General features: G+C 34.4%; 1 protein-coding gene across 2 annotated transcripts; it reads right to left on the reverse strand.

The window, feature by feature from the left end:
- Positions 1-10637: 10637 nt before the first annotated feature.
- LOC116214330 (amino acid transporter AVT1I) lies at positions 10638-25171 on the reverse strand. 2 transcript variants are annotated; one of them, XM_031549744.1, is made up of 3 exons: positions 24845-25171; positions 11828-12432; positions 10638-11375 (listed from the first exon to the last, which is right to left on the reverse strand). In XM_031549744.1, the coding sequence occupies exons 1-3, from the start codon at positions 25029-25031 to the stop codon at positions 10860-10862; spliced, it is 1308 nt and encodes a 435-aa protein (XP_031405604.1). In that variant the 5' UTR covers positions 25032-25171; the 3' UTR covers positions 10638-10859. The 2 variants fall into 2 exon arrangements, with proteins under 2 accessions (XP_031405604.1, XP_031405606.1); XM_031549746.1 differs by lacking the exon at positions 24845-25171 and adding an exon at positions 12946-13226.
- Positions 25172-25398: the final 227 nt, after the last annotated feature.

The raw sequence follows: 25398 nt of genomic DNA on the forward strand, positions 1-25398 counted from the left end.
ATACTCTACAATAAGTTTTAGATATTTTAAAATGGAATCGAGTATCCTTCCTAAAAAAAAATAGAATCCACTAATCATGACTAATATATTCAAACTAAGAAACTTTTAAGGAGCTTTGATTAATTAATTTTTTAGGTAAGCTTTAATTTGTGCACATACTATTATTGATGCGTATGCACAAATAATAAGTTCCGGGATTCTCTATTTAAAGAGCATCGACAGAGCTCCGTTTACTTACAGGCCTTAAAGAATACACATACTAAGCCCTGAAAAGAAAAGAGCCTCATTATTGTTCCTGTGACGAGCGAAAATCAATGGCATCACTGAAAGTTCAAATTGTTGTTTTGTTTGTCCTGTCTCAGATCCTCTTGGCTCAGTCTGCAGGTATATCTCGCTCCGTATGCATGGCATTCCATGCATTGCGCATTACGCGTAAAATTCTTTTAATTATTAATGGGTCGAGTCGAGCCCTCTAACAACAAAAACATCCTCTATTGGAAGATGTTTATGAATTTTTAGTTAAATCAATCATTCGTGAATATTCAAAAGTTATCCTTATTTTGTTGATTTGGCTAAAGGTTAAAAGTGTCAAAGGCGCTTGAGGATTAAGTTATTAACGTTCTTATGTTTCTTGATGCAGTAATTAATGGCGATGACTGCACGTTTCCGAATGTTCCATGCAAAACTAGAGCTGATTGTATCGCGCCGTGCCAAAATGTCAGTCCAAATGAAGTTCTCTGTGAACCCTTCAAATCTCGCCAGTGGGAGTGTTGCTGTCTAATTGCAGAATTATATCATTCAGTATTCTGATTGTTCTGGCCCATACATATATGGAATAATTTTATTTATTTATTTATTTTTGCTGAATGCTATATGGAATAATTATTTGGGATTCGTCGATGGTATTTCTAATCATAATTCATATCTACAACAAATAAATTCTCTAATAATTCACGCTTTTATTGTTCACCGGACGGAATGCATTTCGGTATTCTCGAAAAGAAAGGAGTAAATAGAATCGAGTAACGGCAATAGACACCTATTAAAGCGCTCTTGGTGTTTGCAATCACTTAAAAAAATTTGTATTTCGTTCTTGCAACTTTTCTTTGAAGCAACCAGATATTATAGAGCCGAAGAAGTATCTAAAACAATAGAAATTGTGGTGACATGATGCCGCGCGGCTATCGCCACGGCAAGAATGCAATGGCGTAAGAGATCATTAGCAATCTCAACAGGAATTGATAGATGGTTTCGAGCAGTCACCCCCGCCGCATCCGTCTCTGCACTCTCCCTCTTCAATAGAAGAGGGGGATACTAAATCTAGTCACTACCCCTCTCTTCCACTCCGAGGTCCTTCTTGCTCTCTTACCATTTTCCTTTTTTTATTTTTTGAAAATTACTTTTACTCTCAAAAGATTATTTTTCATTGTAAATATTTTAAAAATATATTTAGTTAATTTTTATAGTAATTAAGAAACATGATTTTATTATTTTTGATAATTAATGTAAAAGCAATCACATACTAGCGATATATTGAGAAATCCCAAAGCTCTCCGAACACAAATCGGGATAATAAGAATCGATAACTTGCAAACTACTTATGATATAGAAAACTTGATGCGGAATTGCCATTGAAGTAGTATTAAGACAGGATTCAATTATCCGGAAATATATATTTGTTAACTTATAATTCAATTATCATAATTCTTTCACAAATCAGCTAGCATATCTGAATCTATAATTTATAACAAAAGAAAATGCATTAAGGGAAAAAAAAGAAAAAAGAAAGAGATGAAAGAACTAATTTAAGTTCTCCACTGACTGGGAGGCTCAGCTACTACTGCCCCCCCTCTCATTGACAACCTTCGCTCCCTACGTACCTATTCTTACAAATCATATTTATATTTATAGAGCTAACCATTAAGAGCTCAGTTTGTCATTAAATTAAATCATATTTTCGTGATTGTTGTCAAATTATCTTTATAGAGTGACTTCACTCTACGTACCTATCCCTGCGAGAGCCTGACTGTTACTCTTTTGATATACATGTGATTTTATGCAACTTTAGTCCAGTGAGAAGCAGCGCTTTGATTCATTCGCTATATATTATATAATGTAATTTAAACTACTCACACGAGATCTTTCTATATATGCATTTTTTGTAAACCTCCAGCTCATAGGAGAGCATCCATTCATAATCTTGTATTTAAAATATATACACGAATCTCATGTCAAATTATACTTTTTCATTTTTATCCCATCTTTTTTTCTCACGTGTTTTAATGAACTTAAATTTTATGTTTTTTATTCCATTTTGTTTTATTTACCAGGCCCGTGCAACAAGCTTGCAAAAAAGACCAATTTTTATATTTAGTTTTTCCCTTCACCCTTTCACTGGGAGGCTAGAGGCCTCATCAGCTGCCCCAAGCCCCCTTGTTGACAGCCAATCGCTCCCTAAATCTTATATTCAGGCGTAGATTAGTTGTGCTCTTCTAGTGCGCATTGCATATAAGCAGGTCGCCTCAAGTATCAAGCCATTCAAGCAATGGATTTACCCCCAAAATTTAAGGACCCGTGACTGAGGAACATTGGATTGAAATTTATTTAATTAATATTCTTATCAATTAAGGCATCGTAATTTGAGTATTTTAATTCTTAATAAACACCATTTTGTTACCATCCAAATAGACACCCTTCTCAGTCGTTTGTATAATTGTATTTAATGGACTAATCAATCATAATCTAATCAATTGTGTACAATTCCAAATTTTTCTATCTATCAACAACCACATTTTACTCACCCAAAAAAAAACACCACATTGTCCTTATTCAGCAAAAAAATAACACATTTCACTACTCACTTTTGTAAAATCCCCAGTTATCTCTCTTACAACTATCCATAAGATTCAATATAGTATCAAATTTTGTTGTCGCCTTTGTTAACATATCATCTTTCTTTGACTGAATATCTGTCAACTTCCAGCTTTATTTCATTCTCTCTGACTCTCAATTTTCTTCGTTGAAAGTTCTCTCTCCAACAATTTTTTTTTGCTTCAGATGAAGTTTGAAACTTGAAATATCTCGTGACCAAGCCCATTCTGATGCCGAGTAAAATATTAATCTCAACTTATAAACTAAAATCACCTTAATTTTTTTTTTGGGTGAAAAAAATCTCCTTTTATTTTACCGGAACAAGGGAGAAAAAGACATTTTGTTTTTTTGTAAAGAATCATTTAAGTAACAATGCATTAAAAATAACAGAAAATTTTGATTTTAAAATTTTAATTAGTAAGTTTGCATCTAAAAATTGGAAGGAATGAGTTTCAAAATCAAAATTTATATTAATTTTATCAAATATAAATAACATAAAAACCTAAATTTTACAAAAAGAAAACTCAATTTTATCCTATATTTTGTTTGGTAATAACAAATCACACGTTTTTAAAATTGTCTCTGAAATGTAATGCTATCAAATTTCGTTAATTTTTTCCGTCCAATTGCTAACATGAAGTTAACGGACATTAATGTGGATCCACTTCTGAACGTCTGCCAGCACTTGTTGCATGCCACCTAATAAAAAATTCAAAATTTTTAAAAAAATTAAACAAAATTTAAAAAAATTCAAAAAAAATATATATAGAAAATCCATAAGAGTATTTAGGGAAAGAAATAAAAATTCATAAAGTTTTTAAAATATTCAAAATTAACGAAAAGTTTCAAAAGGTTTCAAAACAAGTAGGACAAGATTTTAAAATTATGAAAATTCAAAATAAATAGAAAAAGTAAATTTAGAACTTGATCAAAATTTTAAAAAAAATAGAAAACAAAAAATTAAAAATATATAAATAAATAAAATTCAGAGAAATTTCAAAACACGTAGAAAAAATAAAACGAAAATTCAAAAAATTGAAAAACAATTAAATAATTTCAGACATAAAATAAGTAGGATATAAGGAAAAATTAACTAGAGAATTTATACAAATTTCCTAATTAATAGGAAATCGATAATATTTTATGCAAAAACTAAAACCATTCATGAAAAGCCATAAACGAACAAGGCTAGATAAGTATCTCAACAAAGAAAAATCACCCGTGAGGTAGTGCATTCGGGAATTGAACAATATTCTATTCATAGCAGCTTGAGCTTTGTAATAAGTTTCTAAGAAGAAAGCTTTAGGTTGAACTAAGAAATCTGACGAAATCGACAAAAAAACAAAATTTGTTTGAATTTTTTTGGATGATTTGCTTGTATAAATGTCCTATTTAGATTTTTCCTTATTTTGAGAATAATTTTATATAATCTATGATTTTATAATTTTTTATGAATATTATTTTTGAAGCTTTGTAAATTTTTATCTAGATTTTTCTATTTTTTCGATTTTTATATTTTATGTTTTCAAATTCTAGATTTTCAAATTTTTTGAGATTATTTTAATCATTTTTATAATTTACCTGATACTTACATTAATTTTCTTAAATTTTCTATATTTTAGAATTTATTGATTTTTTTAGGATTTCTATATTTTTTCATTTTTTTATTTTATTTTCAAAAATTTTCTTGAATTTTTTGTAATTTTTATGTTTTTCTGAATTTTTTTATAATTGTTGAAAATTTTTTCTGAAATTTTTTTGATTTTTGTAATTTTGTTTTTTATGAGGTGTCGCACAAGGCGTGGTGTCATGTGTGCAAAAGTGGGACAACATTAACATCCATTAGTCCACACCAGCAAATGGATGGAAAACATTAGGTTGGACGACAAGCCATTTATGAGAGAATTCGAAACATGTGGATTTTTATAACAAAACAAAATTTATGACAAAATTGAGATTTTTCGTAAATTTTGGGTTTTTATGTAATTTACCCATTATAAATTAATGTTTCTTATTGAAATTTAGCTTTAACTTTAAGCCACCAACTTTCTTAGGCCGCCCCTACATGTAAGTCTGATCATTGAGAGCTGAGTTTTATCATTAAACCGTTCTAGATGAAAGACCCGCATATGCCTAGGCTAGAACAGCTAGTTAAGAAGTCATCATTGACCAGTATCTTATGGTTTGATACTTTTGTCAAATCTATCACATGGTTTAAAAATTATCTAAAAAGAGTCCATAGTTTGTATGTTATTTCAAATCTATTGCGGCATCACTTTTTCCGTCAATATTTGACAAAGTTGCTAACGTGAGACGCATCGTACAACGCGAGTAACCGTCACAGACTCGTTGATTCGAGCACGAATACCGGAACTACGACCTTTTATACCTGTTGATTCTACGAATACCAGGAAATATGCATCAAACTCAAATCGATCCGAGATTGGACAAAGCACGAAAGCTCTGAATTTATTGATAATCCAAAAGACGACTTTTTCAGCCCTAGGGCTTACACAAAACTTAAATAGGGTTTAAGAAAACCTAAATTGCATAAAAAGAACTAAATTTTTCTAAAATTGCAAAAACACCCTAATTAACATAAATTGCCTGTTTGAGGCCCTAAACGATGAAATTTGCCTTAAATATCGAAAAATCACGGCAAAGCGGTGAGTTTTGCTCCGGATGCTGTTTCCTTCGAAATAGGGTCGTCAAAACCTAATTTTCTCTAGGTACCGACTTGCCAGGTCTTCTGCCACATCACGTGACTTCTTTTGTATTTAAAGGCACATGCATGGAAGTAATGTGAGCCCATTCTCGCCAATGTATCCTTTTTTTCCCGGGATAGATTTGAGAAAAAAATAAAATAATGGGATAGATTTGACCAAAGTAATATTTACGCAGTCAAGTTCTTAACCTTCGCCAAAGGATATGCTAGTTTGTTCATTTTGGTATTCTGTCGAGGTAGTTGGTGTTTGTGTAGCTTGTTGGGTTTTGGGAAGCTGTACACTTTGGTTTTGCACTTTGCTTATGTATTTGGTATTGAGCTTTGCTTTATGTATTTGGTCGTTCCTTAACATGTGCAGTTTGCTTTACCTATTTATGTATATTTTTCAAATCTATTCCTAAAAGCCAGTCCATAATGCCCTAGATCTATCTCATGATATTTAGATTTTTTTTCAAATATGTCCCGAAAAAAGACATGTTTCAACTAAACCCAAACCTATCCCATGATTTTGAACTTTTTTCTCAAATTTATTCAGAGTAAATGGTCATAGTGGCAAGGATGGGCCCACATTACTTCCACATGATAAAATGAGTTACGTCAGCAATTCCGTCAAACATTGATGGAAAAAGTGACCCCAATAGATCTGGAATAACATATAATTAAATTACAGGTCATTTTAGGTAATTTTTAAATTATGAGATAAATTTTAAAAAAAGTATCAAATCATAAGATATATGGTATTAAAATTCTTATACAAAATAATTTAAATTGGCAATAAATTGAACAAATAGTAGTCAACAAATGATATCTCTTAGAATCCCAAAGGATAAAAAAAAGAAAAAGAAAAAAAGAGTGTATATCTATGTCAATAAGTAAGCCGAATATGCTCGAATTAAGTAAATCATATACAAGAATTGTTCCAATTCTTTGTATTGTCGGATGTCGTGAACATTTTAAGAACAATCGGACCATGTAGGAAATCGCAGAATATGTTGGAACCTTGAGGTCTTGCAAATATTCACATTCACCTTCCTAACATCTGCTTTAATTGAACTTCTTTTGACTGGATTTTTTTTTTGGACTTTCTTAACTAACCTCTTCAATCTTTCTAAAAATCAAACTAAGCAAGATGGAAGATTGACATTGTGTCATCACATCCTTGTCGGTGGAGCTTTACTCTAATGAACGAAAAAATATTTCCAACCCCTACGAACTCTAATTTCACTGAACATTTCCAGTACCTTCACATTATTGTGGTCCCAACGTATCGAAGTTTGCAACTCTTTCCATAATCAAGATGAATGCCTTTTGCACCCAAGTTAAAATTCTAGAGCATTTCCGCTGCGTATTTAAACATTAAAATCATTTCCTCAACATTTTTACCTTCGCAAAACCCGCCAAACTCCAACGCTTGATAACCTCGTCCACTTCAATTTCACCGTGGGTAAAGGCATGCACCCACAACACTATGCTTGACCCAATTCCCCAACTCTACTCCCTTAAACTCCTCCTTTTTTTTTTTTTTGCCATTTCTGTGAGGTACAGTTTGTAAGATCGTTTCGTACATTACAAATAATAATAATAATTATTAATTTATTAAATATGAATACACAGTGTAAATGTGGCAACATAAATACTGCACCATTTGTATCATTTTTATTGGTGATAACATCAAAAGGTCAAGCAACGAAAGTTGTTTTCCATTCTACGTGACGTTTCTTGATGCGTTGTCTTAACTTTTATTAGGCTAGATGACAGGCCCGCGGATGTGCACGGGCTAGAATTATTGGATCAAAAGATTTTCTTGTTTTAATATTTGCTGAATACACAAATATAAAATCTATGACAAAACAAATATAAAATAGAAACTATTAATATATTAAAAGGAAAGACAATGGTTAAAGTTCAAGAATGCATGATTTCACTTTTCTTTTTAAAAATAAAAATTTAAGTTTAACTTTTAAGAGGATTACCTACGTTCTTCTATAGAATATATAATCACTTGTTTTTTTTTTCATTTTTTTGCATCATAAATAAATATGTTGTATCAATTTAATTTAGAAAAATCCTTAGTGAATAAGTGATACCGGCGATTTGAGTAGAATTATTTTCCCTCTTCAAATTTAAGAGTTCTTTTCTCATAGGATGTTCAATCTTAAATTTCACCAATTGAATTATGCTTTCCAAGTGAAGCAACTCCCGACTAACATGATCACGGATTGTTGACGAATTACTTCAACTAGCTCTTCGTAGAAATAATAGAAGCCTTCTTTTTAATTGCATGATCTTACAGAGTGACTGTTTCAATGAACGAACATTGATTGTACCTCTATAATCGAAAGAATTAATATGGCCACAAATAACGGAGGACGAAATTCTTCCCATATAATCTCGAAAAATTGCTCCCACTCTCAAGTTGAAATTATTATGCAATCGATCAAGTGAATCCAGCTACCGAGAATAATCCAATGCAAAATATGATTGATCTTACATCTTCAACATATTTAGCTCAATATACCATCTACCTAGAAGCATAACAAAAATTGCACGTCACGAATTTACCTCCGAATATTAAGATTAAGATCATGATGAATCACCAGACGGAGGAGACATATAATTGTTTCTTAAATAATGCCAAACCACAAGCGAATCACCTTAATTTAGAGAAGAGAGAATGGCCCATATCAGCAAATGTAGTCTCCACTCCTAATAGAGCAGTCCAAAGGAAATTATTTTCCAGTGGCTCCGTTAAGCAGGAATGTAAAAGATGAATGTACTTTATAACCGCAAGGTTAATTTGGTACCTATCTTGAAAGGACCACCCTTCCAAGCAAGACCCACCTTTCAGTGCCATTATTAAAGAGGAACTTCAACAAGTAAAAATGGAGAAAGTGCGCGGAATATTTGTCGATTCCATCGGAAAATATTATAGACACCGATTCCGCAAATTCATTATTCTTTTGTCATCTGCCGATTTTTTTTTCAATTAATTCATTATAGCATAAGCTTTTCATCTTTCACAGGCGCATGTTATTTCGATTTTTGAAAGCAAGGTGGGATAATGGCATAATGACACTTGTCAAATTATTATTTGCGGTCATGCGAAAGATCAAGTGACGACAACTCTTTTTCGCTCTATGTGGTATCGTTTGATGAGTCAATCCGACTTTTATTACTTTATATAGATTCTCGTGGTTGTTGTCGAATTATATTTAAAGAGTGACTTCACTCTACGCACCTACCCCTGCAAGAGCCTAATTAGTGCTCCTTCTTTATACATGTGATTTATGCAACCTTAATCCAGTGAGAAGCAGTCTTTTAATTCATTCACTCTAAAACTCTCTCTCTGTTTTCCTTTTTTTAATTTCTGGTGCTGTTAGAGTACACGAGTTCGATTCTCTGCCATCGATTTGAAACTTTTCAATTTAAAATAATTTCATGCTTAGGCCTTTATCGATATTCTAGCTGGCACGTGAATGATGTACTAGACAATAGAGCCAGTTTGCCGGATAACTTTTTTGTTACCAATCTCTTTGCCGTTTCATGCTCGCACCAAAGCATATTGAGTTGGATTCTGATTCCGTTAATTTAACATTTTTTTGGATGAATTTGAGAGAAGGTTAATGCATGTGAAGTTCAACTGCATAAATGTATTTCGTTTTAATTATTATAATTTAAAAAGATGATATAGAATTTTTCGTTATCAGACTGTCCGTACAATTTATTAATTATTATAATTTATATTTCATTGTCGAGTTCATAAGTTTTGTTTATAACCAAAAAACACTTTTTCTTATCAAAAGGGGCATTTTTTTTTTCAAAATTTTGCCCTTCAGATCCTGGTAGAAAAAAAAAATTAAAAAGAAAAAAAGAGAGAGATTATTCTTTTTTACTCAAAAATGAAAAAAATATATATGAAACGAAGAGTTCATTGATTTTGTCGAAGACCAGTAGACACCCGAACGGGACCAATGCCAACCTCCAATGCCACTTTCCCGCCAAAAATCCTCAACCGTAACACAAACTTCTTCGTCTCCACCAAGCACAGGCCCCTCGCCCTTCTCAACCTCTGTTCTTCCCTCGCCCACCTCTGGGGCCTCTCCCCCGAACCCTTCCTTCCTGCAGTCCAGCTCGCACGGTCTGCAGCCACGAACGACCCGAGCTACGATGCAGGGTAAGGAATCCGACCCAACAAACACCCAATCCCTTTTGCACTGACATTGTGTGCTCGGGTCTCCGCGCTCGAGCTCGGGCGTGGGTCCCTGCGGAGGTTTATAGGTTAGGATTGGATGGGAATGTGGACGTTGGATTGGGGACCCTCTATCAGGTCCTATAGGTCATGTGAGAGCATCCGGGGTTCCTGCAAGTTGTTCGATGAAATGCCCATTGGAGCTGTTGTTTCTTAGAGTGCGATCATCACAGCCTGCATTGAGAACACATGGGTGAGCGATGGCATTTACTTCTTGAAGATGAGGGATCGTGGCTTTGAGCGAGATGAGAGGTCGATTGTGGTGTTGCTCTCTGCTTGTGTCGAGATGGGGAGTTTGGGCCTTGGGCGATGGCCGATGCGTCCACTCCCAAGGTGATCGGAAAAATGGATGCTCCTTAACTGCCAATTGGGGACTGTTCTAGTTGACATGAACGCAGAGTGCCGCAATCTACACACTGTGGGTTTATTCTTTGATTGAATGGAGGTGAGGAATATATGGGCATAGAGTGCAGTGATACTTGGCCTTGCCCAGCATAGTTCCGCTGCAGAAGCCCTTCGACTCTCTCTCTGCCAACACAACGTAAACCACAAAGATAAGGCCGAACCATGTTGTCTTCCTTGGCATCCTCTGTTCATGCATTCGCACATGTCTCCGGGTACTTCTGGGACACACAGGACCTTTATGGGATCGAACCCGAACCATCATGACGGTCATGAGGAGCAAGGGTTGAAGATGATGGCTGGAGAAGGTACTATAGAAGTCGATCACGAGGACAACCATAGAAGAAGTGATTGCCATCACGATACCGTGTTCTGTTTGCATAGTCCAAATTTCCCATCAAAATTTCCATAATTTTATTGTTGTGCATCTTGCTTTTGGATCTTTGAGAGGTTCTGCTTTCTTCCCTTTAAGCTCTAGACATAGGAATTATGATTTCATTCAGCTTACAGGTTATAAAATCGAGTCTACGACTGTTTCGACAAAACAATCTACAAATGCTAAGTCTAGAGATGGAGCCTATCACCAAAAATAGCAAGATATGGCAGAACAATCTACCAGTGCATGACTATCTCCTCGAGAGCCGTATAAGTTCCCAAGACTGCGACCAATACTCCCAATAGAATGATGGCTCCTATCGTGACGCTTTCAAACCCGAAACTTCTGTACGCACCTGAAATCTTCAAGTAACACAGGCACGGGAGAATTATTGACGCTGATACACTGAGAAAAGCTCCAACCAAGGACATAAGGTACCCAAAGAACGGGACACAGATGGCAACGATGACGGTGCTTATCACCAATGCTGTACTAATGAAAATCCGAAGTGGCTTCTTGTTGTGGGGCCACGGGAAGCGTCGTTTGGCGGCATTCACAATGGGGGTCACCATTATAGCGTACTTGCAGATGGGATTCACGAGGGTTGTGTAGATTGCAATCTTCGAGCTCAGTTTCCCGACTGGAAGGTTGAGAGTTATCTGAGATTCAACAGCATCTCCGAACATCAGGTACCCCATGACGGCCATTGAAGCATAACCGAGCGTGCAGAGGATGAAGCAAACCACAAGGACCTGCAATCGCAAGTTGCACATGTTTTAGGTTTCACGACCAACCGGATTTGCACTGAACATCGAAAGACAGAAGACCAGTAAGAAATTTCCATATAGAATTGTTTAGAAACAGATCGTGAAGGCATAGCAGCACATCTCGGATTCAACTCTTTGCCACCACTACTTGAAACACTATGCGAACCTCATATCGACAGGCTTCATGTGAACAAGATAGAGTTTTAATGATCTCTTTGATTGCAGACTTTACACATCCTTTTCATGTGAAAACTCCAATGCTTCAAATGAGAAAGAGTGTTTTCACATTTTAGACAATAAACTAAAGTTTACTCTAAGTGCTTTTCAAAGCTAAGCCAACAAAATAGAATTTGGCAAGACATTTGCATATATGATTTCCCGATTTCATGAACATATTACAAGGATACTCATTTAATGAAATCGAAGTTCATACTTACAGACGTAAATTGATGTTTCTTCTTCATGGAATTGTAAATGGTCGGAAAAACTGGGTGTGCACAGTAACAGAAACCGTACAAGCTAACAGCTGTCGGGATTCCACTCCAGTTCACAAGCCTCCCCTTCTGTCGGAACCCGACTCCATCGAATGCACTGGTCCAAAAAATTGACAGAAGAATAATACCCGAAGCTAGAACTCCACTTGCCGATACATAGGAAAGGATGCTCAAATTGTCCACCCAGACTGTGGGAAGCACGATGAGGGCGACGATTACCACAAGGCTTTGTTTGCTGCTAAGGAATCCGCCAATCTCGAACTCCACACTGGGAAGTAGATTGTAAAGGTTGTCCCCTTCCAGGATCAAGAATCCTGTCGCCACTAGAAAGAGCTCAACATACATAAAAACTGAGATCAGGAGCCGTCCTGTTCTACCAAATGCGCGTTCTCCTATGTCAGGGTACGTTCTGATGCTCGGGTCTGAGTCCATGCACCTCTGGATGAGCAGGCCTGAGTAGAAGGCGGTGATTGCGATTGCAAAGAGGAGTAGTAGGCTTAGCCATCCTCCTGATGCGAGCGCAAACGGGGTGGACAATATCCCAACTCCTGCATATAGAATGCATAGTAAATTATATTACAGCGGGGAATAGAGATTTCACTTTGTCGACACTTCTATACATGAAGAATCCAAACCCGGAAAAAGTCTAAACTAGATGGAAAGTATAGCAACAAAATATATCAAATATGGGATTTAACACGATCTAAATCTAAACAAAATTGATAAAGCTTGGATTTTTCTGTTAGGGCCATGGCTTTTATTAAGATCAGATGGTTCGGAGCTACGTCTAGATCTGGAGCTTTTCCTGGCTTCGTATACTTAGTAGAGTGGGACCAATGGAGAAAGAAAATCACTCCATGGCCTCATACATCCTAATCCGGCTGACATGCGGTCCTACTAAATGGAACGCTATGCAATTTATGCGACCATTCTTTGCAGACTCAAGTAGGAAGATGCAAGAGCTTCATCCACTAGAGTGGATGTAAAACTCGATACTCGATGAGGCTCGGGAGGACTAGAAAATGTGAGACGGGGCAGATGAGAAGGTTGCAAATTAGAACCTGAGAGAGCATTAAGGCCATTGAAACAGGTTTTGAAGAAAGAAGTGCAGCCTCTAGGGTTATCCTCACAGTCCGGTGACTCGACCTCCTCAACCTTCCGTGCGAACCCGGTCTCCTGCTTCTCATCAACCAACAGAGGCACGTCCAGGTCGTGCGACTGTGCTTCCATCACGGGTTTCGGCAGTGTAGAGGAGGAGGAGGGAGAAGAGGAGGAGTCGGCAAAAGTTGGGTTGAACCTGAGATATGGTGCGGGTCTTGACTTTAAGCAATCATTTTTATAGCGAGATCATCTCCATATATTTAGCACATGCTAAGATTTCAAGATCGCCTCTCCTCCGAATCAGAGGATGCTGACTCCCTCGTGCATGTACCCATCATTTACTAACGATAATATCGATGTCGCTGTGTATTCTAACAGTATATTTTGACATAATCAACCCAAATAAATGAAATTTTTATTCCATTCTATCATACCAAATGTGATTAGGTCCAGTAATTCACTTGTTTTCATTGTGTTATATGTATACAAATATATATGTATTTTCCTCGGCTTCAGTCCAATGAGAGAGACAGAAGCATGTAGGAAGGTGCAATAGAAATTGGCCGGGTTTTTTCTTTTCTTTTTTTTTCCTGCAGCTTATTTGCTTTACATTAAAAAAAAAAAAGAGATTCCTCCGAATGCTCCCCACCAAACGAGTACAGTCAATTGGACCCTTTGTCCTTGTCAGGAGGAAACAAATAATTCTAATATTTACTATTATTATTTAGTATTTAATATTGCCTTCTTTTAATTTGATGGTCCAACTAATACAAAAACAAAAAAACAAAAAAAGAAGAAGAAGAAGAAGAAGAAGAAGAAGAAGAAGAAGAAGAAGAAGAAAGATTTGATGGTCCAATCCAATTTCAGTTATAGCAGCACTAACCTAGAAGCCTCTCCTAGATACCCACCCCCCCGAAAGTTTTGCTTTGAGGCCGCCATCCTGGATTATGAGCCCCTTCTCGTATGATTTGCCATTCTACTCGTGCTAAAGAAAAAAAGAAAAAAGAGATAACATCAAATTTTTAATTGATCCTATACAGGTTCAGAATCATTTTCAATATAAAAATCAAGCTATTAAATGGTGAAGTATAAGACTTATATATAAATACAATTATCTTTTTGGTTTTCCTTCTTTGGCCACTCTGAACGTATATGGCACCGGTTATGAAAATAGTGACAAATAACAGGATTAGCAGCTCTCAATATATATCAACTGCAACTTTTAGTTTTTACATTAGCACAGTCACTGATATGTCTGGTAGAAACTTCACAGATAATGACAAAAAAAAACCGGGAATAACATGTGTTGTACTACAAATAATATACACACACATATGTAATGTGACTTTTTAATGCGCGCTGAAACTCTCTCGCTTCTCTGATCCCTGAGATCCTCTGATTTCCACTTACTGAGTTTTCTATATACAGCACTTTGTTTCTCAATTTCTTATGATTAGGACCCATGAGCCTTGCTTTGGAAAACACAAATGAAAGAACAGAAATTTATATATATAATACGAAAAAAAAGGCAAAATATGCGATGATCTCTGGCGATGAGCGAGATATTATGTAAACGATATTTAGGTAAACAACAAATGTTGCATAAAGTACTAACACACATGATGGTATGAATGCCATCCAAGGATATGAATATGTCGTCCAAGAAAAAGGGACATTATATAGTATTTAGCCTACACTTTTACAGACTAGCATGTGTGTGTCCAAGCAAACACAGGGACGTGCCAATTAATGCATGTTTCTTGAAAGAAAATCACATATACGTTTTATATATCTATACGATCATAGTACAGAAAAAAGATCAATTTACAAAAGCATATATATATATATATATATATATAAGATCTATGGAAAAGTTACGTGCTAAGCAAACAGATTAATGATAAAGTTTATCTGGGAAGATACCAATTATAACCGTGTCTGCCGCAATCATCGATCGATTATAAAACTAGAACGAAACTTGTGGTTGATAAATTTCAGTTGATTTTTATTATCAACTGGTTAATTTGCAACTTTATTGGGAGCAAGTTTTTCCAGATGGCCTACCACCTCGCGTAGCTAGCTTTATTTCTATCGTTTCTCATGTGCTTGAAAACAACATATATATATATATATATATATATATATATATAAAGGTCTAGAACAGTACCATGTGTCCTCATTTAATAATTAAAAGATTTTACATTTTATATTGACGGTAGAATTATTCGTGTCCCTTAATTATTATTAAAATTTTTATTTCATTATATGAAACGCATGAACCTCCTTTGTAAAAAAAAAATACATGTTTTTAACATGATTTTGATAAAACAAAGAAAATTCCATAAGCACGAAAGTGTACTTACGCGTGGTCAGTCACAATTTGCAACCGTCCAGACATTGGATCCGTTACATGGTCATCAATTATTATATAAGGCAAATCTTCGTCTCACATGCATGTGCGTTTTACATCTGAGATATCAGTGACGCACTTTAATAATCACGCGATGATTTTTATTGAAAAAGAAATCACGACGGTCACGACTAAGCTAGCTTTTGCTTTCTACGCTAATAAATGGCGCTATTGCTATTGCCCATGATTTTCATGCTTAAAGAGGTGCCTATTTTGTACAAGGAAACCAGGTGTGCCTTCCCTAACTTATGCCCATAGTAAAGGAGTTATGGAATGCATGGATATCGGGTATACTCGGAACTAGTTAAAACCTACCCATTATGATAGGGTTCGGGAAATTTCAATTAAAAATATGGTAAGGTCCGGGTAGTAATTTAAGGAACCGGTGAAAATAGGTTTCGGTTCCAGATCCAACATTTAAGGTACCTGCGGAACCAGTACCCGAGACATATATTTTTTCTAAAAAAATTATTTTATATTTACATAATAGTTAATTGCGTCGTATAGCCTAACGTTTGAAGGAATTATTAGTTTTAGTCCAAACTTGATTTTTTACCTAAGATATCCCAACGTTGACGTGTTGGTTTCACATCTAGCCCGACGCTAACTTTTCGTCCAAATTGACGGAATTGCACACGTGGCATGTTAATTTTGTAACACATGTAAGCAACGTTACAAAATTATCCTGCCACGTGTGCAATTCCGTCAATTTTGGACGGAAAGTTAGCGTCCGGCTAAATGTGAAATCAACACGTCAACGTTGGGATATCTCAGGTAAAAACGTTACAAAATTAACCTGCCACGTGTGCAATTCCGTCAATTTTGGACGGAAAGTTAGCGTCGGGCTAAATGTGAAATCAACACGTCAACGTTGGGATATCTCAGGTAAAAAATCAAGTTTGGATTAGAACTAAGAATCCCTTGAAACGTTAGTCTATATGGCGCAATTATCCCTTTACATAATTATCTATGAGCGATGTAATAACAACAAAATTCTAAAAAGAGTTTATTTACTTTGTTTACTAAGAAGAGTTACATCACATAATCGTTTAGTGGCATTTTATTTTTTCTATTATATAATATTAAAGAGAGCCACATAATCCTTTAGTTTTGTAGATGGATATGATCCGATTAATCTATGTCGACATTTATTTATTTTGAGTGATTGTGAATGAGATCTTTTTGAATTTTAGTTATTTATTTCATTTATTGTGATTGAAGAGAAAAAAAAATTACAGGTTCTAACATAGTACTCAAAACCTGTAGTATAATTTAGGTTCCGGTTCCAAGTTTTAATAGGGTAGGGTCCGGTTCCCAAATCTTGGAACATGTCCCTTATGTGAGCTTAAGTGTGGACCGAATAAATGTTCGCTTGAACCATCAGACACCACATGACCTAGAAGATTTCATCTCTAAAAAGGACAACACAATGCATCCCCCAATATCCCAGCTGGTCCATTTGGCAATAGAGTTAAATTTCAAAATTTAACTTGATTTCCATTGAAATAGGTAAAAAACAAACACGTATATTGGTGAAAAAAGTATATATATATATATATATATGTAAGTGGGGTTGTAATAATGAAATTGAGGAAGAACATGAAAAAGTAATGAATAATAATGAATAGTTTACAGGATTTAGTATTAAAATATTGAATTGAATAATAATTAAGATAAAAAAATTGAAGAAAAAGAGAGAAAAGTAATGATTGTGTTGTTTTAAAAAATAAAATAAAGAGAAGTAGAGATGAAAATATTTTCATTCTAAAACCAAACGGAGATAGTGGTTGTAGTATATGTGTCAATCATGACCGCATGGACCATTGTTATAAGAAACAAGTGGTTACACGTCTCGTGGACCCAACTACATTATGAAACAAGCACATGAGGGGTGAGTCCCACATATGATAGATCACGGAAGATAGGTTATCCGAACATACCGACTGTATATGCTCACCCAGAGAAAATGGGCACTTTATATCAGGGCGATAAAAATCTGGTCATACTCGTTACGATATATAACTCAAGCTTCAGACCAGGAAATTCAAGACAGATTGTAAGTTGAAACTACTTTTCCGAATTAACCTGTTTTTAAGGTACTGCAGAAGATGCTGTGACCTTAATGGGTATTGGGAGGGGCATGGTGACAGGCCCGGTCTTGTGATCAGTTGAGTAGGTATAACTCACACAAGACGTTCTGCATTGAGGAGGCCCTTGTATAGCTAAGTCCAAAGAAATTGTTTCTACTGCCATTGCACATTCATAGGTTTGCGACGGAGATTTTGGCTTGCAAAGGTTGTGCCTATGGGGGCAATATGAGTAGCATTGTTTGAAATATATAGAATTTATTTAGTATATGCATAATTTAAATAGATATTGAAATCAATTTAAAGCAATCTTAATATAGATCTTTCTAATATCTGTAAGAAAATTAACCTCACTTTTTTTGCTTTTTGCTCTTATACTAGAAAAAGAAACTTACGCTTAGCGGCAGGATCGCGCGAGAAATTTATTAGTTATATTCTTAATCCAAATTTAGTTTTTTTTAATCCTATACCAAATAAAGTGTGTTATTTGAATAAGATATAAGTTTATATATATTTGAATCAGTTATTAGTTTTATTCATATTGTGAATAAGGTTATTTATATGTGATATTATCGAGAATGTTATTGTTACAAATTTTATCAAAACAATGCATCATTTTTGTGTGTTGAGATTTATATGATTGAATCATTGCACAATATTTTATGTGTCTTGTACTGAGTATGAGCTATGAAGTCCTATTCACTAAAATAGAAAGTACAACTCAATGTTTTAACGATTCTGATTTAGGTAATTGAGTTTATGAATAATATCTTGGGATTAGTTCAATATTTTATATGAAATTTCAATAGTTTTGTTACTTATGGAATGTCAATGGTTAGCACATTTAGAAATATTATATCAACTGAGGAGTATATATAATTGAAAAAGATTTAATTTGAAATAAAAAATCAAAATTATAGATATATATTTTTAAGATAGGTTCCTCTTAATATTCAAGATTTTAAATTAAAAAATTTCTTCTACACAAAATTGTTGAGCAATATGAAGCTAGAATATACATAAAAAAAACGTATACATACTATAATTTATATATCTAGCATGTTCCCTAAAAAACATTTTTCTCATAATATATGGTCCAATCGTGGCGGATTAAATAGACTAAACAAAAGGAGTAAATTAAAAAAATTGAAACCTTTTGTTTTAGAGGGAAGCAACCTGTGAGTCGGAAAAGCTCCTCAGCTCACTCCCTGGGTATGATGGACCAATTTTAATATTAAAAATGGTGACAGATTCAATAGACTAAACAGAAGGAGTAAATAAAAAAAATTGAAACCTTTTTTAGAGGGAAGCACCTGTGAGTCGGAAAAGCTCCCCAACTCACTCCCTTGGTATGATGGACCAATTTTAATCCTTTGAGATAAGATAAGACTAGGATAGGATAGCGTGCCACAGCGCGATGCGCTGGACGAAAAAGTTTTCGTCATCTTTTAATTTATCATATTAGTTTATATGACAATCAATATAGATATAACTGAAACGAATGATAAATCTATTTATGTATAGAAAATATGGAACTCTCATTTCCTATTGAATGGTTTAAATTCAAAAAGATTATACTAATTAATATGTCATATGGTATAAAATTAATATTTTTACTCGCTTTCTTAATTTGAATTGTCAGCAATATTTCTAATTAGGAGACGCTAATCGCAATATAATATACTTTAAGTGGCCTAATTTGAGTGATGAACTTTACTTATAGTAAGTAGAATTCGAGATTTGTTAAAAGTATATCATATTTATGGCCAAACCACTACTTATGAGGAAATTAGTCTCAGTGGATGGCTAGTTACAACGTTGTGTTGCACTGAAAAAATTAGAACATCTTTAAAATCATGAATAAAAAGATGCTATTTAAATTGATGACCAATTCAAATAAGTTTTTTAACTCAAACGAATAAATTACAAAAAGAAAATGTTAATTTTTAATTTTAAAAAAAAGAGGAGGGTGGCTACGGTTGGAAAACCGACCCAACTCACCACCTCCTTCCCACGGACAAGAAATAATTGTTTAGTTTATTTATTGTTATTTATATTTATATTTATGTTTAGTTAATAATAACAATAATTTTATTTTTGTCGACAGGGATGGGAAAGTTTGGACACAGAGTATCTGGGCAGCTGAGACAGCGGAGGACAATTTAATTGTTAAAATATATAGAGTGCACAGAAATTGCTCATAGATTATTCCAACTTAGTAGAAATAATTAAAAGGTAATTTGATTAATCGATAGAGAGATTACTCCTTATTTTATATGGACATTTTAAGTAAGAAATAGGTTTTATTATTTTTGTCATAATATAATAATTGGGACGCTACTCAGTTAATATATCTTTATTATTTTCTTGGAAAAGCGAACAAGCATATTTCTAAAACTAGGATATTATCTATAATAACTACGTCACATTATAATAAATAAAGATCCTACACAATAGACAAATATATATATATATATATCGGTCGAATGATATCTGTCTGGTTTTAGTATATAATTAATATGCATATCAGATATACATCAATAAATCTCACTGAATCCATTCTATACCGGTGTACAGATAGATATTCATTAGTACAAGATAAGAAAATGGCATAAAATGAGCCAAAATTAAGTTTTATGATGCGGAAAATGACAAAATCATTATATGAAACATATTGGAATTGAATATTATACGGTTTATACTTTAGATTAGAACTATTCAACCATGTTTGAACGCATTAGTACACCCTTTTCTTAATCTTAATTAATAAAAATTATAAAAGGAACTTGACTTGTTGGAAAACAATCACAATTATATTTAATAATTGTGTATTAATTTCCTTATTAGAGTCAGAAAATTATAAGTTATAAAAAGATAATTTCTTGTAAGGTTACTTATGCAAGTCATCATTCCTCATTTTGCAATTAGCAATTTAGAATTTTGGAAATGTTGAGTATCTTAATAATGTCGGCCAGAGGTCAATCCCACGATTTTTTTGTTATCAACATATGAAATATTGCTCGTATGCAAGTGCAAGTTTCATTTTTTACATAGTGACAACGAAAACATATATAATAATAATCTTAACAGTTAACATATAGAATAATGCCAAGAAATTAAACTAATTTTTTTGTATCTTTCTTAAGATTGAATTTTTAAATATGTTTTAAGCCAGATAGTATATATTAGAATAATATTTAAAGTCTAAGGAAAACTTAGAAAGCAAAAAGGTGATAGAATATACAAAAGAAGAAAATCATCGCACGAAATTCTTGATAACAAGAATAATGATGTTACGTATACTGGTGCGGTATACAAAGCAAACGAGGGATTTTCCTTAAAAATCACGTCAACGAAGAAGAGTTAGAAAAGAAAGAAAATGGGTATGTATCCACTAGGCTAATTATTGATGATTTGCAGGTGCGGTCTATTAAAATGCCTTTAAATTTCACCAGTTAGCTTGACAATTGGGTCTCATTGAGAGTGCTATATGGACCAATCCACGTTGGTTATTAATATTTCTATTTTATTGTACTAAATCCACATGTCTCCTTATGTAACCAAGAAAAACTTGCATTTTAAGATTTCAGAAATTCACGAGTTTTTGAGCATCAATTCGGGTAGCATGAAAACATGCAGAGCCATCTAGTTTAATTAACCTGACAGTAAGTTCCCCTCATATGAACTAACCGAGCGCCTCTAATAAAATCGAAATTGCCATTACTTCAGTTCAATTATCCTGATATGAAAGAAGCAGAATATTTACTACAAGATTCCAGAGGAAGGAGAAGCGCGGACGTACGTATATCCGTATGTCCACGTCACATTTAACGTGGGACCACTACGCCCTAGAGATAATGGAGATTTGCCTTTGCCCCGTCAGCGAAATCGACTTGCAACCAAATTTAGACGCTAAGCTCCAAATCATTAATTACCAAAAGGACTTTGCTATCTTTATCCTGTCATAGTCTTGGAGCTCCAGATCCGTGTTAGAACCTAACACTTTAATTAATTGCCCCTGTCCTTTTGAATTTCTCCACACAAATGTCTGCTCTATCTCTGTTTGTATGATTGGATTCCATTATCCTAAAATCACATGTTCTTTGGATTTTTCTTGTACCAGTCAAATCACACATTTTAGAAAACAATAGAACAACGGCAATTTCTACAAAATCAAAACTCTTGCAGTTAAAGAGTTTTGCCTTTTCTACAATTATACAAAAAACTTTTGTACGATTGCCAAAACTCTTGTTTGTAAGAATAAGAGTTTTGTATTTGGATCGTGGCTGAAAATCGGAACCCAAGAAATGTGCATAAAACAATATTACATGCAAAAGACACGGTGGACAAGTTGGTCTCCTAGATCAGGGGCCCACATGCATATGTATGCTTGGAAAGGTTGTACGGATTTCTGATGCTGACTAACTGACGAGCTGTACCAATATCTGATATGATCAGAGGTTGACGTATCTGTGTTGCCCTACTCATCACGGCCGATGGGAAAGACCCCGAACTTGTGGCTGGAGATGGGACTGTCTTAATTCAATGGATGCCTTTAAGAGCTTATTGTCTTATCATGATGTAATTTAAACTCGTCGCGCAGAACTTTTGTGTTGAAAGATATCTCGTATAAATACGGACAAAGGTGACTATAAAATCGAAATGTCTAGACAATAACTCAAGTTTTTGCCATCAGCCACACAGTTGTACCAACGGATTGTGTCATCACGTCGAGAATTCTTTCCAATCATGCAATCAACTGTTCATGAGATTTCGATGATCATTGAATCAAAAGTGAGGGAGCTTCTACAATTATATGGAGTCATCATAATCCCTGCATCCCAACCGTACATTCGTGTGGACCCCGCGTCCCGTTCACTCATCCAATGATTGAGGATGCAAGGTTATAATAATCACTCCATATCCTCTTAGAAAATTTTTCAAAAGTGAAACTCGGTCCGGGTATTGATCCGATAAGTACCATCATTAAACCGTCCTTATATTGAAACAAGCTGAGCAGGCCTCGAATTTCCCTTCTCACACACTTGTCCAGAAGGGCAATATAGTGACAATGATCAGCTAGTGTAGCTTCTACCTAGTAATAGTACTATACTTTCCCCGGTAAGATACGTCGAAGTCGAATGCAACTGAGTGCCCTTCAATTACGGAACATGAAGACAAACTGTTCCGCTCCTATAGGGCAGTGTTATCAGAACCGGACCGGATGATGAACCGGAAGGGGTACGGGGCCATGGGTTTATGGGTCCAACCGGGGGTTCGATGGGTCGGACCGCTCGTTTATTTAAAATAAAATAAATATTCATATTATTAAAAAAATTATGATAATTAAGATAAAAGTATGATGATTTTAAAGAAATATAACAATAGTATAAGAAAGTATCTATATTTAATATTTCTTACTTCAAAATAAATATTTTATTTTAATAAGTACTTAAAAGTAGAGTTAAAAGAACAAAAAAGTGGTGGTGGCTTGGTTGGTAGTATGCTAATATGAAAAGCAAGAGGTCATGAGTTCAAATCCTTATACAACCAACCAATTTTTACATTAAATAGGAAACCCATAAAAACCCATAGAACCGGCCGGTTTAATGAAATTTTGCTTAAAACCGGCCGGTTCAATGGGTCCGGCGGTTCAAAGCTGCCATTTCGGTTTTTAGGCGAACCGGACCGGACTTGGTGCCGGTTCCCGGTCCGACCGGTCGAACCGGCCGGTCCGGTCCGGTTCTGATAACAATGCTAGAGGGCCCAAACGCCAAAAGCAAATCTTAAGGCGACAAAGAACCGCTGCAGAATTGATATATTTTAGAAGAAATGGTCCTGCATGCATGGTCCGGTCTCTATCTGAATTTAAAATGAGAATTCATGGGGTTTCTTCGGCATTTTCCTTCTAATAAGCCTCGGTTATCTGAATTTAAAAAGAGAATTGTCTGGTTTTGTTTGCTGTAATTGTTTGATTAAATTAACCAGCTAACTGAAATTTCAGTTTTCTATGGTATATTTTTCTTGGGGCGCACCACTTGATTTTTGGAGCCTTAATAAGCCTGGATCAATCTAGAACCGAGTCAAATAAACCCAATAAAGATAAAGTTCTCCCAAAATAAATTTTTTCTATCGACAAGACTATCAAATCTAAAATCTTATTTAAGAAGAGAATAAACATCGAATCAATATTACGTTATTAGCTTTTTATGATATATATGAATCAAATCGATGCAAGTTGCTCCTTCAAATATTTTGTACTAGCGATACTTATTGACCGGTAATTTCTTTTTTACTTTATTTCTTCCTTGCATAAATATCTCCGATAGAGACGGGTTGCTTCTTCAAATATTTTGCATTTCGCCTGAAGGGTTAGTATTAAACTTCGTGGATAGTCCACAAGATTGGGGGTCCGAAACACCTTTCCAGATGTAATTTTTCGTGAGGGCACTTACTGAAAAGTAAAAGACATGAATTTTGGATCTTGAATAAAAGTCTCTAAAAACTCCAAGGAAAATTTTTCAACTTTTTGAAATTTTTTTATGAAAAATAGAAAATCATAATAATGTGTTTACCTACCTAAAATGAATAATGATTTTTTAGGATAAGAGATATTTTTTATTCACCAAATTTAAAAATGATTTTTTTAGGATAAGAGATATTTTTTATTCACCAAATTTAAAGTAATTTTAGAAAAGTACTTTTAATAATTTTAATTTTTTTCTCTTTAATTGGAAGTCCTTTTATCAATTATATTTTCTTTTCTAATTATATCTATTTTTTCCCCTTTAATTGAAAAGTTTGCGACCATTGTTAGATATCAAAAGTTTGAAAAGTTTCAATTTTGAATTTGTAAAAATGATTTCTCAATTTTTTTAGAAAAATAAATTTAGAAAAAAGGAAGATAAAGAAAAATAAAGAAAATTTTACTAAAAATAAACAGACCCGCATTTGAGTTTTCTCATATTTAATTCAAAATTTGAAGACATAGATTAGAATATATATATTTTTGTTATAAAGGAGACCTATGGACTTAATTCAAAAAAATATAAATAATAATAATTAATAAAGGGATACGGATAGTGTTACAATCTTTTTTGGACATTATTTTTTATCCGAAAAGTTAATATAGGAATATTGGATCAATACCTTAAAATTTCCTCTAATTTTTATGTACAAACCCCTAAAGAAAATTTCCTCCTTCATTAACTTGCTTACGTCTCTACAGTCCGACGAATCTAAGTTGTTCCCTTCATTAATTACTAAGAAATGAAAAATTAATTCAGCGCATGTGCAACAATTAAAAAAATACTAATGTTGCCGTTTAACCAAAAAAAGGCATGTACAGGGGAGAGAAGAAACCTGAGAGAGCATTGAGGCCGTTGCTGCAAGCGTTGAAGAAAGAGGTGTTGCCTTGTGGTTCATCCAAAGACTCGATCTCCCTCTCTTCGTCTGTGCCATTACGCAGCCAGCGTGGACCAATAACGGGCGGGATCAGAGGCTCGGTTATGGAGTTGGGGCCCCCTTCGTGACGCGTCCCCGACTCCATATGGATGGTCTCTGTTTTCTTGCACGAGAGCAGTGCAGGAGGCGGAGCAAAGGGATGACTTATGTCGGAGAGTGCGGATTGGGATTCAGACCCATGAACAAACTACTCCGAGAATTCTCAGGTGAAGAGGTGGAAGGGAGTTAATAAAAAAAATGTAATATATGTGTATATATATATATATATATATATATCAGTTTCCTGCACGTGAATAATGGTGATCTGTACCCTCTATTAAATTTTACATATTTCTTATTTTGGGAGGTAATTCCTATTAATGGTACTGTATAAATAATTAGATTGTAAATAAATATATTGCATCGTCTGATAAAATTCTTATAACTAATGATAGCCATCCATCATGTCCTTG

The sequence above is a fragment of the Punica granatum genome, chromosome 7 (genome assembly GCF_007655135.1).
Source record: "Punica granatum isolate Tunisia-2019 chromosome 7, ASM765513v2, whole genome shotgun sequence".
NCBI classification, from domain to species: Eukaryota; Viridiplantae; Streptophyta; class Magnoliopsida; order Myrtales; family Lythraceae; genus Punica; species Punica granatum.